A 15,176-nucleotide genomic window follows, 5' to 3' on the forward strand; every position below is an offset into this window, starting at 1 on the left:
AACAATTTTTTTTTCCACTTTTCACTTCTAATTCGTCAGTGCTAATTACATCAATCAGAAGACTAGCAGGGTTGTGAAACTATGCAAAAATTTTACATCAATAGCTACTTGATGGATTCTATAAATATAAAAACAATGGAACCTTGTAGGAAGGCAGTCACTAAGCAGCTCACATCATGCAGTCTGCTGTACCATCTCAGCTCCCAGCTGCTGTATTCCCATGAACCTCCCACTTTAAAAGCAATTTTCTTCACCAGGAAATATAAAATCAATATCTTCTCATCCAAATAACACACAGAAGGCACTTCTTTCTTATGAGCTTGACTATTCAGTATCTCACAAAGGTCCACTGTTTTTATGCAAAGGGAAACTATTGTGAGTTTGGCTACACCTGAAGAGTTGAACATTTCTAGTCATGTAAGATGCATGTCCACTGGAATATCTAAGGATGAAATATTTTTAATTATAAATGTTTACATAAAGTGTACAAGAAAACTTTTATACACAATCCACACCAAAGTAATCACCAAATTTCCTAGCACTGCTTTTGAAACCTTCAAAGGCAGTAAATTCTTCAGTCAATGTAATAGTCTTAAAATTGTCTTATGAAAATCTGGAAAATCTAAAGCTGTAGGATTTTTATGATTAGAATTGAAGAGAATAAAGAACAGCATCAGTTCTTTTAGTTAGATTTTGAGTATTAGCAGTAAAGTGAATGCTTTGGCATAAGAGGAAAAACCCACCCTAAATGTGAAGACTTCTGCATTTGTGCTGCCTTGTTGTCACTACTGGGCTTCTTTCTTGGACCTATTTATGGGATTTATAATTTTTAAACCTCTTGCTCCTGAAGACTAAAGGCTTACCATGTACAAATATTCTGTGCCATTTTTATAGGCCATGCACTAAATCTCTGTGTGTCAAGAGTTCTGCCTGACACAGATATTTGTAAGATTTAGTTGAGGTCACCTCAGATAGTAAAACACAATGATGTTCCTAAAGCATTTCCATGTGCACCTAGAAATAATGTTCTGAGCACAGTCACAAATTATTTCACCATTACATGTATAATAAAATTATACATGTAATGGTTATTACTTTCTCATTTTAATTGTCTATAGATAAACTAAGTATAAAAATTAACTACATAAATAGCAATTGACTGATATTACCACAGGAGCAATAAAATGTCCACAAGTGTGTTTTATCCAATCTTGAAACATACGTAAACATACATGGTAATTTATCTTTCAACTTTTTTATTTTATCCTACTCAGCTTTTGGTGGGGGCAGAGATGGATCAGATGTAAATTAGAGACTATTAATTGATTTGTTTCTATGAGATAATAGAAAAAGTATTATACTACAGAAACCCAAGGAGATATTGCTCTATTAAAAGGTTTAAATCTTCTTGGAAAGAAGATGTAACTCTTCAGAGAAGAAGGAGGGCAAATTATAATATTTTAAGAGACAATACAGATTCATTTAATGATAAAATTTTCAGAGAAGAAATGCCATTTCTCATTAGAAAAAGTAATAAAACCCAGAAATGCATTCTAGCTCGAAGAGATTATTTTTTAATATGTTGACTTCATAGGATTCTTAATTTATTTCTGAGAAAAACATATTCACAAGTACACTTTGTAATTGACTGCATGTCTCAGAAAACATTTCCTGACAGAAAATCTTAAGAATTTATTGATGCTAAGAATGTCATTTTTGATCAGAAAGGACAGCTGTTATGTAAGGGGGTCTATCAGATTAAAGAAGCAGCTGTGGTAGTTACCAGATTATTGAGAAAGATGTACTTTAAAGAGCATGATTTTCTTTAATGGTACCAAAGCCACAAATAAACTAAGATAGTGGCAGAAATACAGAAATCAACAAAATACAAAGAAAGATAATCTCCCCTTCTGTATGCAAACTTCAAAAAGATAAAAGGGAAAATTACTTTCTCCTTCATTTTCTGTATGGCAGGAAACAAAAACCTTAAATACCTAAACTACGTGAATATGAATTCATAATAGCTATCATGAAGTAGGTATCTCATGCACACCTAAATATCTAGAAAATTTCTTAGGCTACATTTTTTAATGGGGGATCCTAAAAGTTCTGAGACTTATTACGTACAGGAACTTAAATCTCATGTCATTGTTTACTCCTTGGAATTCCAATTTCAGCATAGAAATTATGCATGACATTTCAAAAATAATCCAGCTCATGATATTTGAACACCATATCCTTCTGAAGGCATGGCTTGGTCTTTTTGAGATGTTCAGGGGCTAGCAGTAATTAGCAGACAGTGGCAAGCAATGACTCTCCAACACTAAGGTATTAAACAGAAAAAGGATCTACAACTTCCATTGGACAGCATCCCTTCATTCCCTGTGTGCTACAGAGGTTAAGAACTGGCTGATAATAGAAGGCAATTTTAAGTAGCTCCAAAAACAGCAACAGCAGGTATTTGCATCTCCTTCTTTGCCTCTTCTAAATTTCATTAATCTTTCAAATGTTACTGGGGCTGTCAGATAGCCCCTTCTGCTCTCAATTTCCAAAGGAAAATAGCTTTGAGTATAGGTTTGCCTCCAACTGGTTTTCTCTGATCTGCAGGGCTTACATGGATCTTTTTGGGAGGGGTTTGGGGTTTTTTTTTCCTGTTAGAATAGTTGCACACAACTCCTTTTTCTCATTTTCTTATGTATGAATGAGTTTTTTTAATCAAAACAAATCCAGCTGCAGCACCTATTCTCAACTGTACTTCCACGTGTTCTTTCAATTTTGATGACAAAAATGTGTGAGGGATATGTTTCATGCCCAGAGACAAGCACAGTTAAGGAGACAAAAAGAAAAAAAAATCCAAACCACAATCTGTAAGTAGCAAATCACAGAGCCTTCCTTGCATATTGACAGTCCAATTTACATAAAAAATAACACAGGCAATGACAGCAATAACCCAAAACACTCCATACAGAAAAATTTTTCTGCTAGCAAATTTTTGTGTCATTTTTAAAGCTATATCTTCAGAAAATATAAGAGGCAGGCTTGGCTTTCAGTCCACGAACACAGAAACATATTTTTGAAAAGTCATATCAACATTAAAAAATTCCAGTTCTTAATATTTCTGTATTTACTTCATTTGTCAGCACCAAATAAATTCAAGGATTATTACTTTCCCTTTTGATTTTCTCTTTGACAATTTTTCTTCAGAAGACCCCACCAATGTTTTCAATGACTGACAACTCTAAAATACTGAAGACAATACAGAACCTGATCCCAGTGAAAAAGACTTATGAAAGAATGTTGAAAAATTTTGCTTGAGTTCAAAGGCATAAATAAGTTGGATGCATATTCTAGTTCATCATTACAATAAGCCCTTGCCTAGGGTAATACATATTTATTTATCTGTTTATGTAGGCCATTTTTGTTGAGCGCCCTCATTGATTTACATATTAAAATACCACTATAGGTACATGTCACAATTTTTCCTGGTGCTCAGAAGTCATTTGTTGATTGTTGAGTTTTTGGGGGTTGATTTTTTTTTTTTTAATTTGAAGAAAGCAGCAAACACTGAGTCAGTACAAGGGTGGTCACTGAGCAATCAGATACAACATTTAGAGTCTGTATTAAAAAAAAAAAAAATCTGACTATTGATTTTTTTTCCTTGAAGTTAGGAGAAATAATAGTGTCCTTGCTTTATGAACAATGTTTTCTGCTAAATACCACAAGAGATTTTTTCATACTGACAAGATAATTTATTTAACTCCCATAAAAATTTGCTAAGTGAGTATAATATTACAGTCTGCATGATTCCCTGTTCTGCTTCTAAGCAAGGAAACTAGAACAACAGGCAAAAAAATAAAAAAGTTGATTAGAAGTAACATTGCTATGCCTAATGGTGAAGAGCTATGTTATTTCTGCATGAAGGAATAGCTAATAGCTAAGAAAAGCATAACAAGAAAGCCAATGGTGAGAAAACATCCGAAGGCTTAAAGATATGATTAGATTAATTATCCAAAAGACAGAGTAAAAACCCAAGCATTTAAAAACATATGGCAATCTCCTTTGTCTCAGGAGTAAGCTAAGAATTTTACAGAAAAACATTCTTTAAACAAAATATCTGCTCTTCCAAATGTTGGCCCAATTGAAAACATGAAAACACAACTTTTATTTCTCTTTGGCAAACCTAACTTTTAGCTGAGCCTTGGAGGGGGGGGGAAGCGTAATAATAGTGAATATTTTCAAAAAAGTTAGTGCTGAGTTTCAGGAAAGGATATAACAGTCTTATTCCAAGACACTTTCAATGTCCTTCACACAACCTCTTAAAGAACAGCCACACAAAATCCTGTTTTTTTCCATAGTTCATGGGGTTTCTTTTCATCTGTACTACCTAATAAAGGTCAAGAAAATCACTAAGAAAGCATGGAATTTACAGGACTGATGCAAATCCTACTACCTATATTATAAAGACTTGTCCTAGAAAGATACTAGAAAACATTTGGGAAATGTTTGCCCTATTTTTACTGGCCATGAATTTAATCCAGTAATATTCAACCAACAATAATGTTTCAAAAAAACCCAAGGAGAGCATCTTAAGTTGCCTGTTCAGAAAGAAGTTTGTTTGCTTTTCAAACCAAACTTATTTTCTTGGAAAATGTTTGAAGAAATTAAAACCACATAAAGTGTGTTGGTTTAATGTGCTCACTCATTCTGGAAAAAAAATATAATAAAACTTAAAATTTCTATGGAATGTTTAAAAAGAGATAAAAAATACGTCTCCCTTTTTAAAAATCACCTGCAGATTGAACACTCAGGGCTGATTACTGTAGTTGGGAGGCATTACAATTAAGTACACTTGGAATAAAACAGTAGTCTTGTTAAGTCTTGTCATTAAGACCAAGGATTCACTGACAAGCTCTTGAAAGAACAACACCTATTATACAGACATTACCTGGGTTTGTGTCTTTAATTTCTAATGCATAAAGGAGGAAAAAAAATTGCAACTTGACCAACTTGCCAAGCTCTTTCCTAGATCAACTATGTTAAGTCCTTCTGGCTTGCTAGGAAGCAAATTACAGCTTTAAAAGCCCAAGATGAATAGCAAAAGTTCTTTCTTAACCGAGATACTAACCATTTTATTCAAGTAAAAGACACTAAACTAATTCTTCATTGTATCTCATCTAAAATTAAAGCACAGAATCCTCAGCACAGAATAGAAATAAAAAGGCAGTCATAACATGAATTTTCATGGCATGCCAGTGTTACTTTGCCAGATGACAGAATAATTATAACTGGATATTTTCAAGAGACTCTTTGGCTGCAGAACAAAGATTTTAACATATACACCACATCCATTATCTCACAGGATCTCTGAGTATTTGCAAGATATTGTGATCTGGGTATTTATAATACACTTCATGTTAACAAAACAGAGAACTCAGAGACTTGTTCTGGCTGTCAAAACTCAACAAGGACTTCAAATTAAAAAATGTGTTAGGCATATCAGGTATCACTTCTCCCAGATAACAGCAAAAGGAAAAACCTTCAAACTGTAAAAGACTGCTATGCATGAAAATATGATGGACAGAACTATGATAATACATAGTGTGGATCCTCTCCTCCATTTTCTCTGGAAACATACTTTAATTCTGCAATTCCATTTTTTAACAAATACAATTATATATTCCTTACCACTTTTTGGTTGATCTTGTGCCTGAAACACGTGATGTAGACGACATGTGGCCAGTCATCAGATTCCATCAGCACTCCTGCAGCATGGGCACAGGTAACATGGAAGGATGCTGGGCAGCGTCCATATGAACACTGAATGCAGGCACCAGAGATTTTCTTAACTCTCTGCCTGCAGAAGATACATTTCTGTAGGTGCAAAATAAACAGAATATTTTCTGTATTACTCCAATTTCAGTGATTCCTGCAAGTAACTCAAAGACCAAAAAGTTGTTATCCAATGATTACATTTTCCACCTTACAATATGCAGAGCAACAGGAACAGCATTTTTGAATCACAAGGCAACTTAGTAATGTACATAGCATTTTTGCCTTTTTATATAAAGGTGTTCCAATGCAAGAAAACACATAGATAGATTAGATAGACAGACAGATAGATAGTTAGATAGATATAGATAAATAGATGGATAGATAGATAGATGATAGCTATTTAAAGGTTTAATTTTAAATTCCATACTCTGAAAATTAACCTACTCCTCCTAAAATTGGTAAATCAAAAACCCTCTACATGATTTGACAAAAAACAAGAGCAGGACTCAAAAATAAAGAGAACAGGCCCGACTGAAATGTCAGGCTAAACCGGACTTCCACATTTCATTCAACTTAGTTCCCCACTATGAAGCTGGACTAATTATTTATTTAAACAGTCAGGAAACAGTTTCTACAAGATCCTAGGATAGCCTGTTACAGTAGATAAATCTCCTCTAAGTCAGAGACATTTTCTTTATCTCAAGCCTTTGCATAATTCTACAGCTGAAGGCTGTTCCTAAGAACATTTTTGGGTTTTAGCCTGGTTTTCAGTGGTCGAGCATTTAATATAATGTCAATACAGTAGGCTGTATTTCCTCATGTCATGTCAAACATCATGTCAACAGCCTTACTGGTATCAAGACACACTTTTTTTCCTTTTGCCAAAATGAAGACCACATCAAAATAATGTCACTGTTTTGTAAGTGGCACAAGTAATGAGCCAATAAAAAAGAAGATAAAGGGATATAAGCTACGTTTACTGAATCTGAGGAATAAGTTCTAATACACAAAAAAAAGACAATACAAGACAAACTGTACCTTGCCACCATAAGGCATTAAAAAGCACACTAGATTGAATAGATTCAGTGACTTCTGTGAACAACTGTTTTATATTACATATAAGAATTATCTTCTGATAGCTCTCATCATGGCTAACAAAAATGCAAATGTTATTGATGATCACAAAATTATCTCAGCTATCATAAACATTTTTTTTGCAATTACACAAAACAATTCAATAAAATATACTCTTGGAATACTGTTTACTTCCATTTCTTCTAAATTTGCTGCCCACCAATTTGTTAAACACACTCATTTGCCTACGTTGAAAACACAAGTAAAAATAATTTTGATGTGCTTTTGCTGCATGATCAATTATTGCAAGTGTTTACTGTTAACTCACATCTAATTCTTATTCTGAGGTGACAAAAAACTTCGTTCTCCATTGCTTCTTGATTTTCATATTCTTCATAAAACTGGAAGAAATTTCATTGTATAATTCAGCTGAAATACTTTCAATGGCTTCTGGCACACAGTTTGTGACAGAACTAATACTTTTGGTAAGGGCTAGCTAGCCCTTTCAAGCTCACTGGTCCTAGCTCCTGTATCACCCTGAATGTGAAGTTCTGCCTTCATGTTCACCCTTTGAAAGCAAACTGCCTGCATGGCTTTGCACAAGCAGAAATTTAGAGTAGTGCCTAGCATTCGAACTTAGGGAAAAATTTTAGCTATCATTCACCAAAGGGACCTGAATTCAGCTCACTCTACTGTAGCACCATTGGGTTTAAAAGACTAGTAAGAGGTAAAGATGATTTTTCCAGTAAAAGAAATGTTTCAGAGACTTGCTCACGTGCTAACATCTTTTTGCACATTTGTATTCATACGCATGAAATCATTTTCAGGTAAGTGGAGTTTCAGGTAAGTTTTCCAAGGGAGCTTAGAGATTTCTTTTATGTATACATATTCAGAACCCACTAAACAGAAATTCTAGACAGAAAATACAGTTGAAATCTAGTATATGCAATATCCAGATCTGAGTTCATGCAAATAACAGAGCTCCTCTTGAATGTTTTTTCATACAGATATACATAAACTCACCAATCGGATTAATGGAAGAAGAAAGACCAAGGCATATTTAAGTATTAAAAAACCCAAAACAAAGAAAAACCAACCAAAAACCCAAACAACCAACCAAATACCCCCAAACCAAGACCACACACAAAAAAATTCCCACATGTGTTCTGAAATAAACATTCCAAAAACGCTGTTCAAACAAAGTGTAAAGAATGAGGAAAAGGAATAAAGTAAAGTACAGCTCAACTAGCATTGACTGAAGAAATTGTAACATTACAGCAGGAAATGCTGGTCCCCCTTAAATTATTGGCTGAATATGCACAAGGGAGCAAATATGCAAACATTACAATCTGGTTGTAAGTTTCTCCTGTATCTTTCTAAAGTATTATAAAACCTTGGGAGATGCAAAAATCTAAAATTATGCTATGTGAGTAAAGCATCAGAAAAAAAGATTAACTTACAACTTTATATATGTACAACTGTTCTTTTAAATTAGTATTTCATAGTTTATTACCTTCCAGAAGTAGAAAACCTGAGAAAAATAAAAACAATATGATGACAGCATGAAATGCTGAAAGGGAAGCTAGAAATGTAGGCAGTAAAACTGAAAATATGACAAATTAAATGGCATGGCCAAATCCTCAGAAATTAGAGTAAAACTTCATCCCTCCATGTAAGAGAGGCTGACTTCTTTGTTCTCTTCCAGCACAGGTTAACTAAATGAGAACATGTCTAACAAACTGCATAGTATGAGAAAACATTTCTCACAATGCTTCTCAGAGTTCCAACTCAAAAGTACTGAAAATGATTATTAAAAAACAAGCTGTCAAATGACTATTGACTATATTCTTATTTCAGTTATGTTTGTTTAAAGTTAGTGTAATTTTGATGAAGAGTAAGGCTGCTTCAAATTTACTCTTACACAAAAGGAACACTGCTTGGTCATAGGTACTTCTGTGAATGCAGACCTAAGTTTGCATGATGAAAGTGGAAAAGTTCCCATTTTAACCATGCAGTAAATCCATCTCACTGCCAAATACAAGATAATTGTTATGTCAGTCAACTCCAAACCCACATTAATCTTTTGTGCTACATTCATATACTCTTCAGGTAACAAAAAGGATTAAATCATGGATATAAACAGGTGAAAAAATGTTACTCTACATGCAGGAAAAGAAAAAAAATTCCCATTTCTCCCTGTGGTTAAGGAATACCAGAAAAACTATGAAAACCCTTCTTCTTTCAATAATGTATGAAAATAATCAAGATTTCCAAATAAAGAAATATGTTTCTTATTTTATGTAAGATGCTTTGTACAAGCATGACACTGAGAAGGATGAGGCTGATGTATCTCAGCTTTACAATGATTCTCAAATGGAGGGATGCATTTTGAAAAGTACACATCAAAGTCCAGCGTTCAAGCAAACTACAGTTAGCATAACTGTATCAGCCAACATGGCCCCACTCAGATATAAGAGGAAAAAGCCCCTTCATATTTGAAACTATACATCAAATAGTCAGTACACTTTTAATTGATAAATAAAATCAGAACACATAAAATAAAAGCAGAGCAAGCTAGAAAAAAATCTGTTTTGCACAGACTTTTGGACCATTAGCTGAACCACTTACCAAATCATGTATTAGCTATAAGTAGCAAATTGCACTGCACTGTGTCTGGCCCCCACTGGCAATTCTTCCCCTCCCTGGCTTGTGAAAAATAAAGTATTTCTCATACTCTCACTTGGGGTTTTACAACAAATGAATTTAAGGTTTTTTTCAACTTTTTTCTTATATTAATATTATTTATTATAGCATGGTGATACATAAAAAAAAAAAGGAGGATGATGCAAATGTAACGAAAAAAAAATTATAACAACCCCACCAAAAGTGACCAAAGGAAAAAGGCATCAGAATTTCAAGAGAAGAAAGGGAACTACTGGCCATGATGACTGAGGTTTCACTCTCCCCCCAACTCTTCCCTTAAGTCTGACTTTCCTAAGTTTGTAAAATGAAGGAATCGTATGAATGGAACCAATCCCAAACTATTCCTGCAAAAGAGAAAGTCTAAACACCTCTCTGCCAGGGCAAACCTTGCATTTAGGTATGTACGTTTGTTATTTGTAAAACAAACTTCACATACCATAAACACATTTTCTAAAATACATTAATGCTAATTCAATGCCCAAATGACAGTTTTTCAGTAGCTGGAAACTACAGCTGTTCCTACCAGCTAAAGCAATTCTAGACAGCTAAGAAGAATGTAATTTTGATTTAATGATTGCTAGATATTAGTGCAAAGCAGAGACCAAGGGGAAAGTAGCTGAGGATCAATCTTTTATCAGAGATCCAGATGCAAAATGAATTGGAGAATAAATAAAATTGTTTATATAACTGGAGATTAAGAATATAGGACAGAACAATGTACTGCAATTTTCTAGATTGTGAAATGACCTCTTTTTGTCCCCCAAAAGAATACTCTGCTGCAAATGAATTTCATCATCACAGAATAGCTCTTTAATGTTAATAGTCTGCAAATCTATAAACACAATGGATTTTAAAAAACCAGTTTGAGGAAACTGGATGTCAGCATTTTGCAAAAGACAGCCCACTGGTAACTTTTATAATAATTTTTATGCATCCTTATTTAAAGATTTAGAAACTGCTTCCCTCAAAAGGAGTGGTATTTGCAAATAAAATTCCAGTCCCTAAAAGGATCATTAATTAATCACAGTAGCAGTGTTTCCTGATGGAAGGATTTATGAAAATAAGCACAGGCTGAGGTCACAGCAAAAAGCCAGGAATGGATTTTAGAAAACAATTTTGAGTATTGATTTCTCCCCAAAATTATCTCTATGTCATAGCAATAAGAATTACTTAAGTGAAGGAGCTCACTGCAGTAAAGCATTAAATGCTACAAAAGGAAGCTATTTCAAGAAAGCCTCTAAAAATTATTAATTTCCAAATGTTACTAAAAATCATTCCATTTCTGTTTTGTTGAGTTCTGCTGCTACAGCTGCAGATGGTTAGTAACTACTAGTCAGTAACTGATTAGTATATTCTCACCCCTGTTTACATATTTTTGCCTTCTATGTATCATTTGAAATACTGACAGAGACATCACTGTAAAATTAGGAAAAATAATGAAAAATCACCTCTCTTTTTTCTATAATGTCTGCTTTATCATATCTTCATTTTGTAATGAACCTGCTTTGCTTCAGAATTTACATTACCAGACAAGCAATATTGCTATTATGTATGACTACACCCTAGATGTGAAAAGTCAGCCCTACTGTAAGCAATAATACCCATAGACACACATAGATTTTTACCTTTACAGAGCAAAGATTTTACAGAGAATATTGGCAGAAGGAGGTTCACAAGCTTATCAGGTGTTATAACCTGAGACTTACAGCATAAAATTCACAGTGAAACTAATCTTTTCCTTTTCCATTCCAAAGCCAGAACATGGAATAAAAGTGACAAAGATTACAGCAAGGGTTGGCAGGAAAGTACTGGCACAAAGATTTGTTAACGATGCGTAACACAGTCAGAAGATGCATACGATGAAGACATTTGACACATTATCTGCAGATCAGTGAGCACATGTTGTCTGCACAGACATCTTTTAGAATACAAAGTCAGCACTTAATTTTGGCAGAGAGCATGGTATGTTTCTATGGAAACAAACTCATTATTGTTTTAACATTTTATGTTTCTTTTTATTCCTGATTAATTTAAACCGAGATGAGTATTTGAGCTATGAAACTGACAGCATCAGAACATGTGAAGAAAGAGTTTGCTAGATTATATATTCTACTTCATTGTTCAGCACATTCAGGAAATTATATAAAATTAACTAGGAATGTTAGAGAAAGTACCAAGGGGTCTACTCTCAATGAATGAACTTGTAAGTTGTTTAATTTTGAATTAAACATGGAAAGATATTAAATCATGCCATATATACATATTGATTTAGAATACAATTTTAACAGCTGATAAAAAATTACCAGGACTTGCCAAAATCACATATAAACCACACACAGTATCCATCAATTATTTCAATCAAACTGTTAAGGTAGTAATTGCTTTTAATTAACAGGAAAGGAAAAGCAAAACTATAGTGCAGAGTTAAGAAATATCTCATTTCTCCTGAAGCATGGATTATGTGATTGTCATGAAAGAGTCATTAAACGGGAGGTTAAAAGAGAAAGAAAAAACACCAAAGAAAACAAAACACTTGGTGAAGAAGTACTCATTTGGAAAGTGCAGGAAAGGGTTTGTGCTTCTGTGATACACTACAGTCTCAGTAGCTGGTAAAACAAGCATTGTGAGGCAAAAGGTAGAAATAAAAGGCCCTGTAAGAACTTCAGCTGTGGTCTCACAATCACAGTATCTACAACTATGCCATATCTTGAGAAATTAACTGTTGTATATTTATCTTCAGAATTCTTGAAGTTCTCAACTTCTTAACAACATTCCAACACCAAGCACTGTCCTGAAGTCCCTACTTCTTTTCAGGCTAGAGCAGTACCATTAGCATTCTATACTATCAGAGATACTCTGAAAGTACTTGAGATGTCACTAATCCCACCATAGAGATCTACTGATAAAAATGCCATATAAACACATCTCTACTATCTCCTCAGTTTTATTTACAAGTACTAAAAGGAAAACATTCAATCACCATTTTCTTAAAAAATAAAATCCCTATGTACACAGGAAATATTCTGCTACCATACATTCACTGAACACAAGAATAAACTCCTCTTTCTTCCAGATTCATATACATCAGGTGACACTGAGAATTTAGTCACCCTAAGTCTTTTTTACCCACTTCATATCCACCTGCTTTCAAAAATAATATGTGACTGTGAGCCCAAACTTTATAATGAGGGTCTCAAGATTTTATCTTAATTGCAGTTTTTACAGTCATGTATATTTTTAAACATATTTTTATTAGAGACTAATCTTTTTTTTCCAGACGATGTTTCTTCCCCTGTAAGTTTGAAATGTTGCAGTTCTAGTGGGTTTTTCCCCCCCAGTTTTCACCTTTTACCGCTACAGCCTCCAGGCATCCCATTATTATACTGTAACTGCATTTTTTCCAGCTGATTCCTACAGACGTTACTGGAATTTAAGGCAATGGTCAAGTCCAGGTTTTTCCGCACTCCAGTCATTCAGTCATACAGTTCCAAACCCCAGTATGTGGCAGAGAGACAAAACAAGAAAACAAGGGCAAAACTATTCCAAAGAATATTAGAAGCTGGTGGGGACCTCCAGAGCTTACAAAGCTTACAAGGCACACCTAAATCAGGTTGCATAAGGCCCATCCAGCTGACTTCTGAACATCTACAAAGACAAAGATTCCTCAGGCTAGCTGGGCACCTGTTCAAGTGCTCCATTTATCTATCACAGTATCAGCTTTCATAGCAAAATACTCTTTTCACAACACTGGAATTAACAATGTTCTGATTTGTGTTCTTTGCCTCTCAAGCTACCACCATGCACCTCCAGCAAGTATCCCTCTCTCTCTTGCCTGTATCCTCTGATTACCTTGGTGTAAATAGCAGTGAAATCTTTGCAAAAAGGTGTCTCTTTTCCAGGCTGAACAGACCCAGTTTCTTCAGTCCCTCTGTACATGTTTTGTGCTGCAGACCTGACCATCTCAGTGACTTTTCACTGGACTTGCTCCCACGTGTCAATAAAAGGCAGACCAGGTGCTGTCTTAACAAAAGTCAAATAGAAGGGAAGGATGGATCAATATCCTGGGCCTGATGGGTACACTATTACAAATCATGCCCCAGATGCAGTTTGTCCCCTGTTGCAAGGGCACACTGCTGATTCATGTTGAACTTCTCCATTGTGATCCTCACTGGTTTTCCTGCCAAGACAATCAAGCTGAATTCCAGTGGCAGACTTTATATCCTTCAATTTCAAAAGAGACAGATTCCCCATAAAATAGATCATGACTACACGAAGTACTTAGAAAAGACATCTAGAATTTGCCAACTCAGGAGAGACTTTAACACACAATGAACAGAGAACTTCAAATGCCTGTATGGCCATTTCAGGCTCCAATTCTTCATAAGTTGTCATTTAATGCAAAGTGTTGTTCTGAGTAATATCATTATTCACACATAGTACAGAAATCAGCACTTTTTCTACATAGCTTTTTTTTTAAAATAATTGCATTAAGGTACTTCATATAAACACATACAAACACACAGAAATTTGCTATTCTAATATGATAGCAATTAAAATTAGACCACCAAAATGTAGCATTGAAAGGATTATATTCTTAGCAATATCCCAAAAACAATTTATGAAATGAAGACAAATGCAAAGACAGTTTTTATCAGAATAAAGGTACCACCATCTAATACACTATCCTTTTGAGAATGGCAAGTCAGTATGGTAATATCCATAAATTAAAAATGTATTTCCATACAGACTCCAAAAAGCCCAATATTACTAAACAATCACACAGAATCTAAGATACACAAGTTTCAACGCTCAGAATCAATAATCTTGTCAGGCTCAAACAGAAACATCTGATGACAATAAAAGCACACATATCAAAGTTCCATCTACCTATTAGCATGACACTAACATGCTGCTTTGCATCTTTAAAGATTAGAAGACACAAATGGACTTCAGTAGATATCCTCTGGGTGAGAAGGGGTCATGGCCAATTATGTAGGTGAATGCACTTTGCCTCTGGGAAGGAAAATATTGTGCTTGTGAAGCACACTGAATGAGGCCACAGCTGCTTGTCAAGTTGTTCTCTGTTGAAGGGAAGCTGCTGTGGACAGAATATATTACTAGAAAATTAGGATAAGTAAAAACATTTAGTGTATTTATGTTACTGGCCATGAAGTATCTGTCATCCCTACAGTAGATCAAGCAAATGTGAGTTGTGCCATTTCCAGCAACTAAAAATAGCATATAAACAACCAAAGAAATCAAAAATTTAGAACAGAGGGCTATTGCAGCATTAGAGCTGTAATGGGTATTTTTTGTTTGGTGTGGGCTTCTTTTTTTTGTTCTTGTTGTTTGGGGCTTCTTTGCTTGAGGATGGGGTCAAGGCACACATAAGTTTAACGTGCACTGCATCACACAAAGTTTACTTTTCAGTCCTAAAAAGCCTGAGGGACTCCATAGCTCACAAAGAAATTATTATTTCTAAAGCTTTCAGCCAAAAGTCAAAACCTACTTTTCAGAAGAGTTGATGTTAACATTATATGTAACCAGAAAATCTGGACAGACAAAAGTGATAAGGCAGTACAGAAAATGTATGATATTCTTTAAGAGATATTAAAATGCTTTAAGTA

The 15,176-nt window shown here is 34.5% G+C and overlaps 1 protein-coding gene across 1 annotated transcript in view; it reads right to left on the minus strand.

The window, feature by feature from the left end:
- KDM4C (lysine demethylase 4C) overlaps positions 1-15,176 on the minus strand; it is a 261,852-nt gene that overhangs the window by 34,556 nt on the left and 212,120 nt on the right. The window contains exon 18 of the mRNA XM_066180842.1: positions 5,686-5,871. Coding sequence (XP_066036939.1) covers positions 5,686-5,871 — 186 coding nt within the window. The remainder of the gene's footprint in view (positions 1-5,685; positions 5,872-15,176) is intronic.

This window comes from Chamaea fasciata, unplaced genomic scaffold, assembly GCF_029207755.1.
Source record: "Chamaea fasciata isolate MVZ Bird 193981 ecotype frontalis unplaced genomic scaffold, bChaFas1.0.hap1 SCAF_4, whole genome shotgun sequence".
Lineage (NCBI taxonomy): Eukaryota > Metazoa > Chordata > Aves > Passeriformes > Sylviidae > Chamaea > Chamaea fasciata.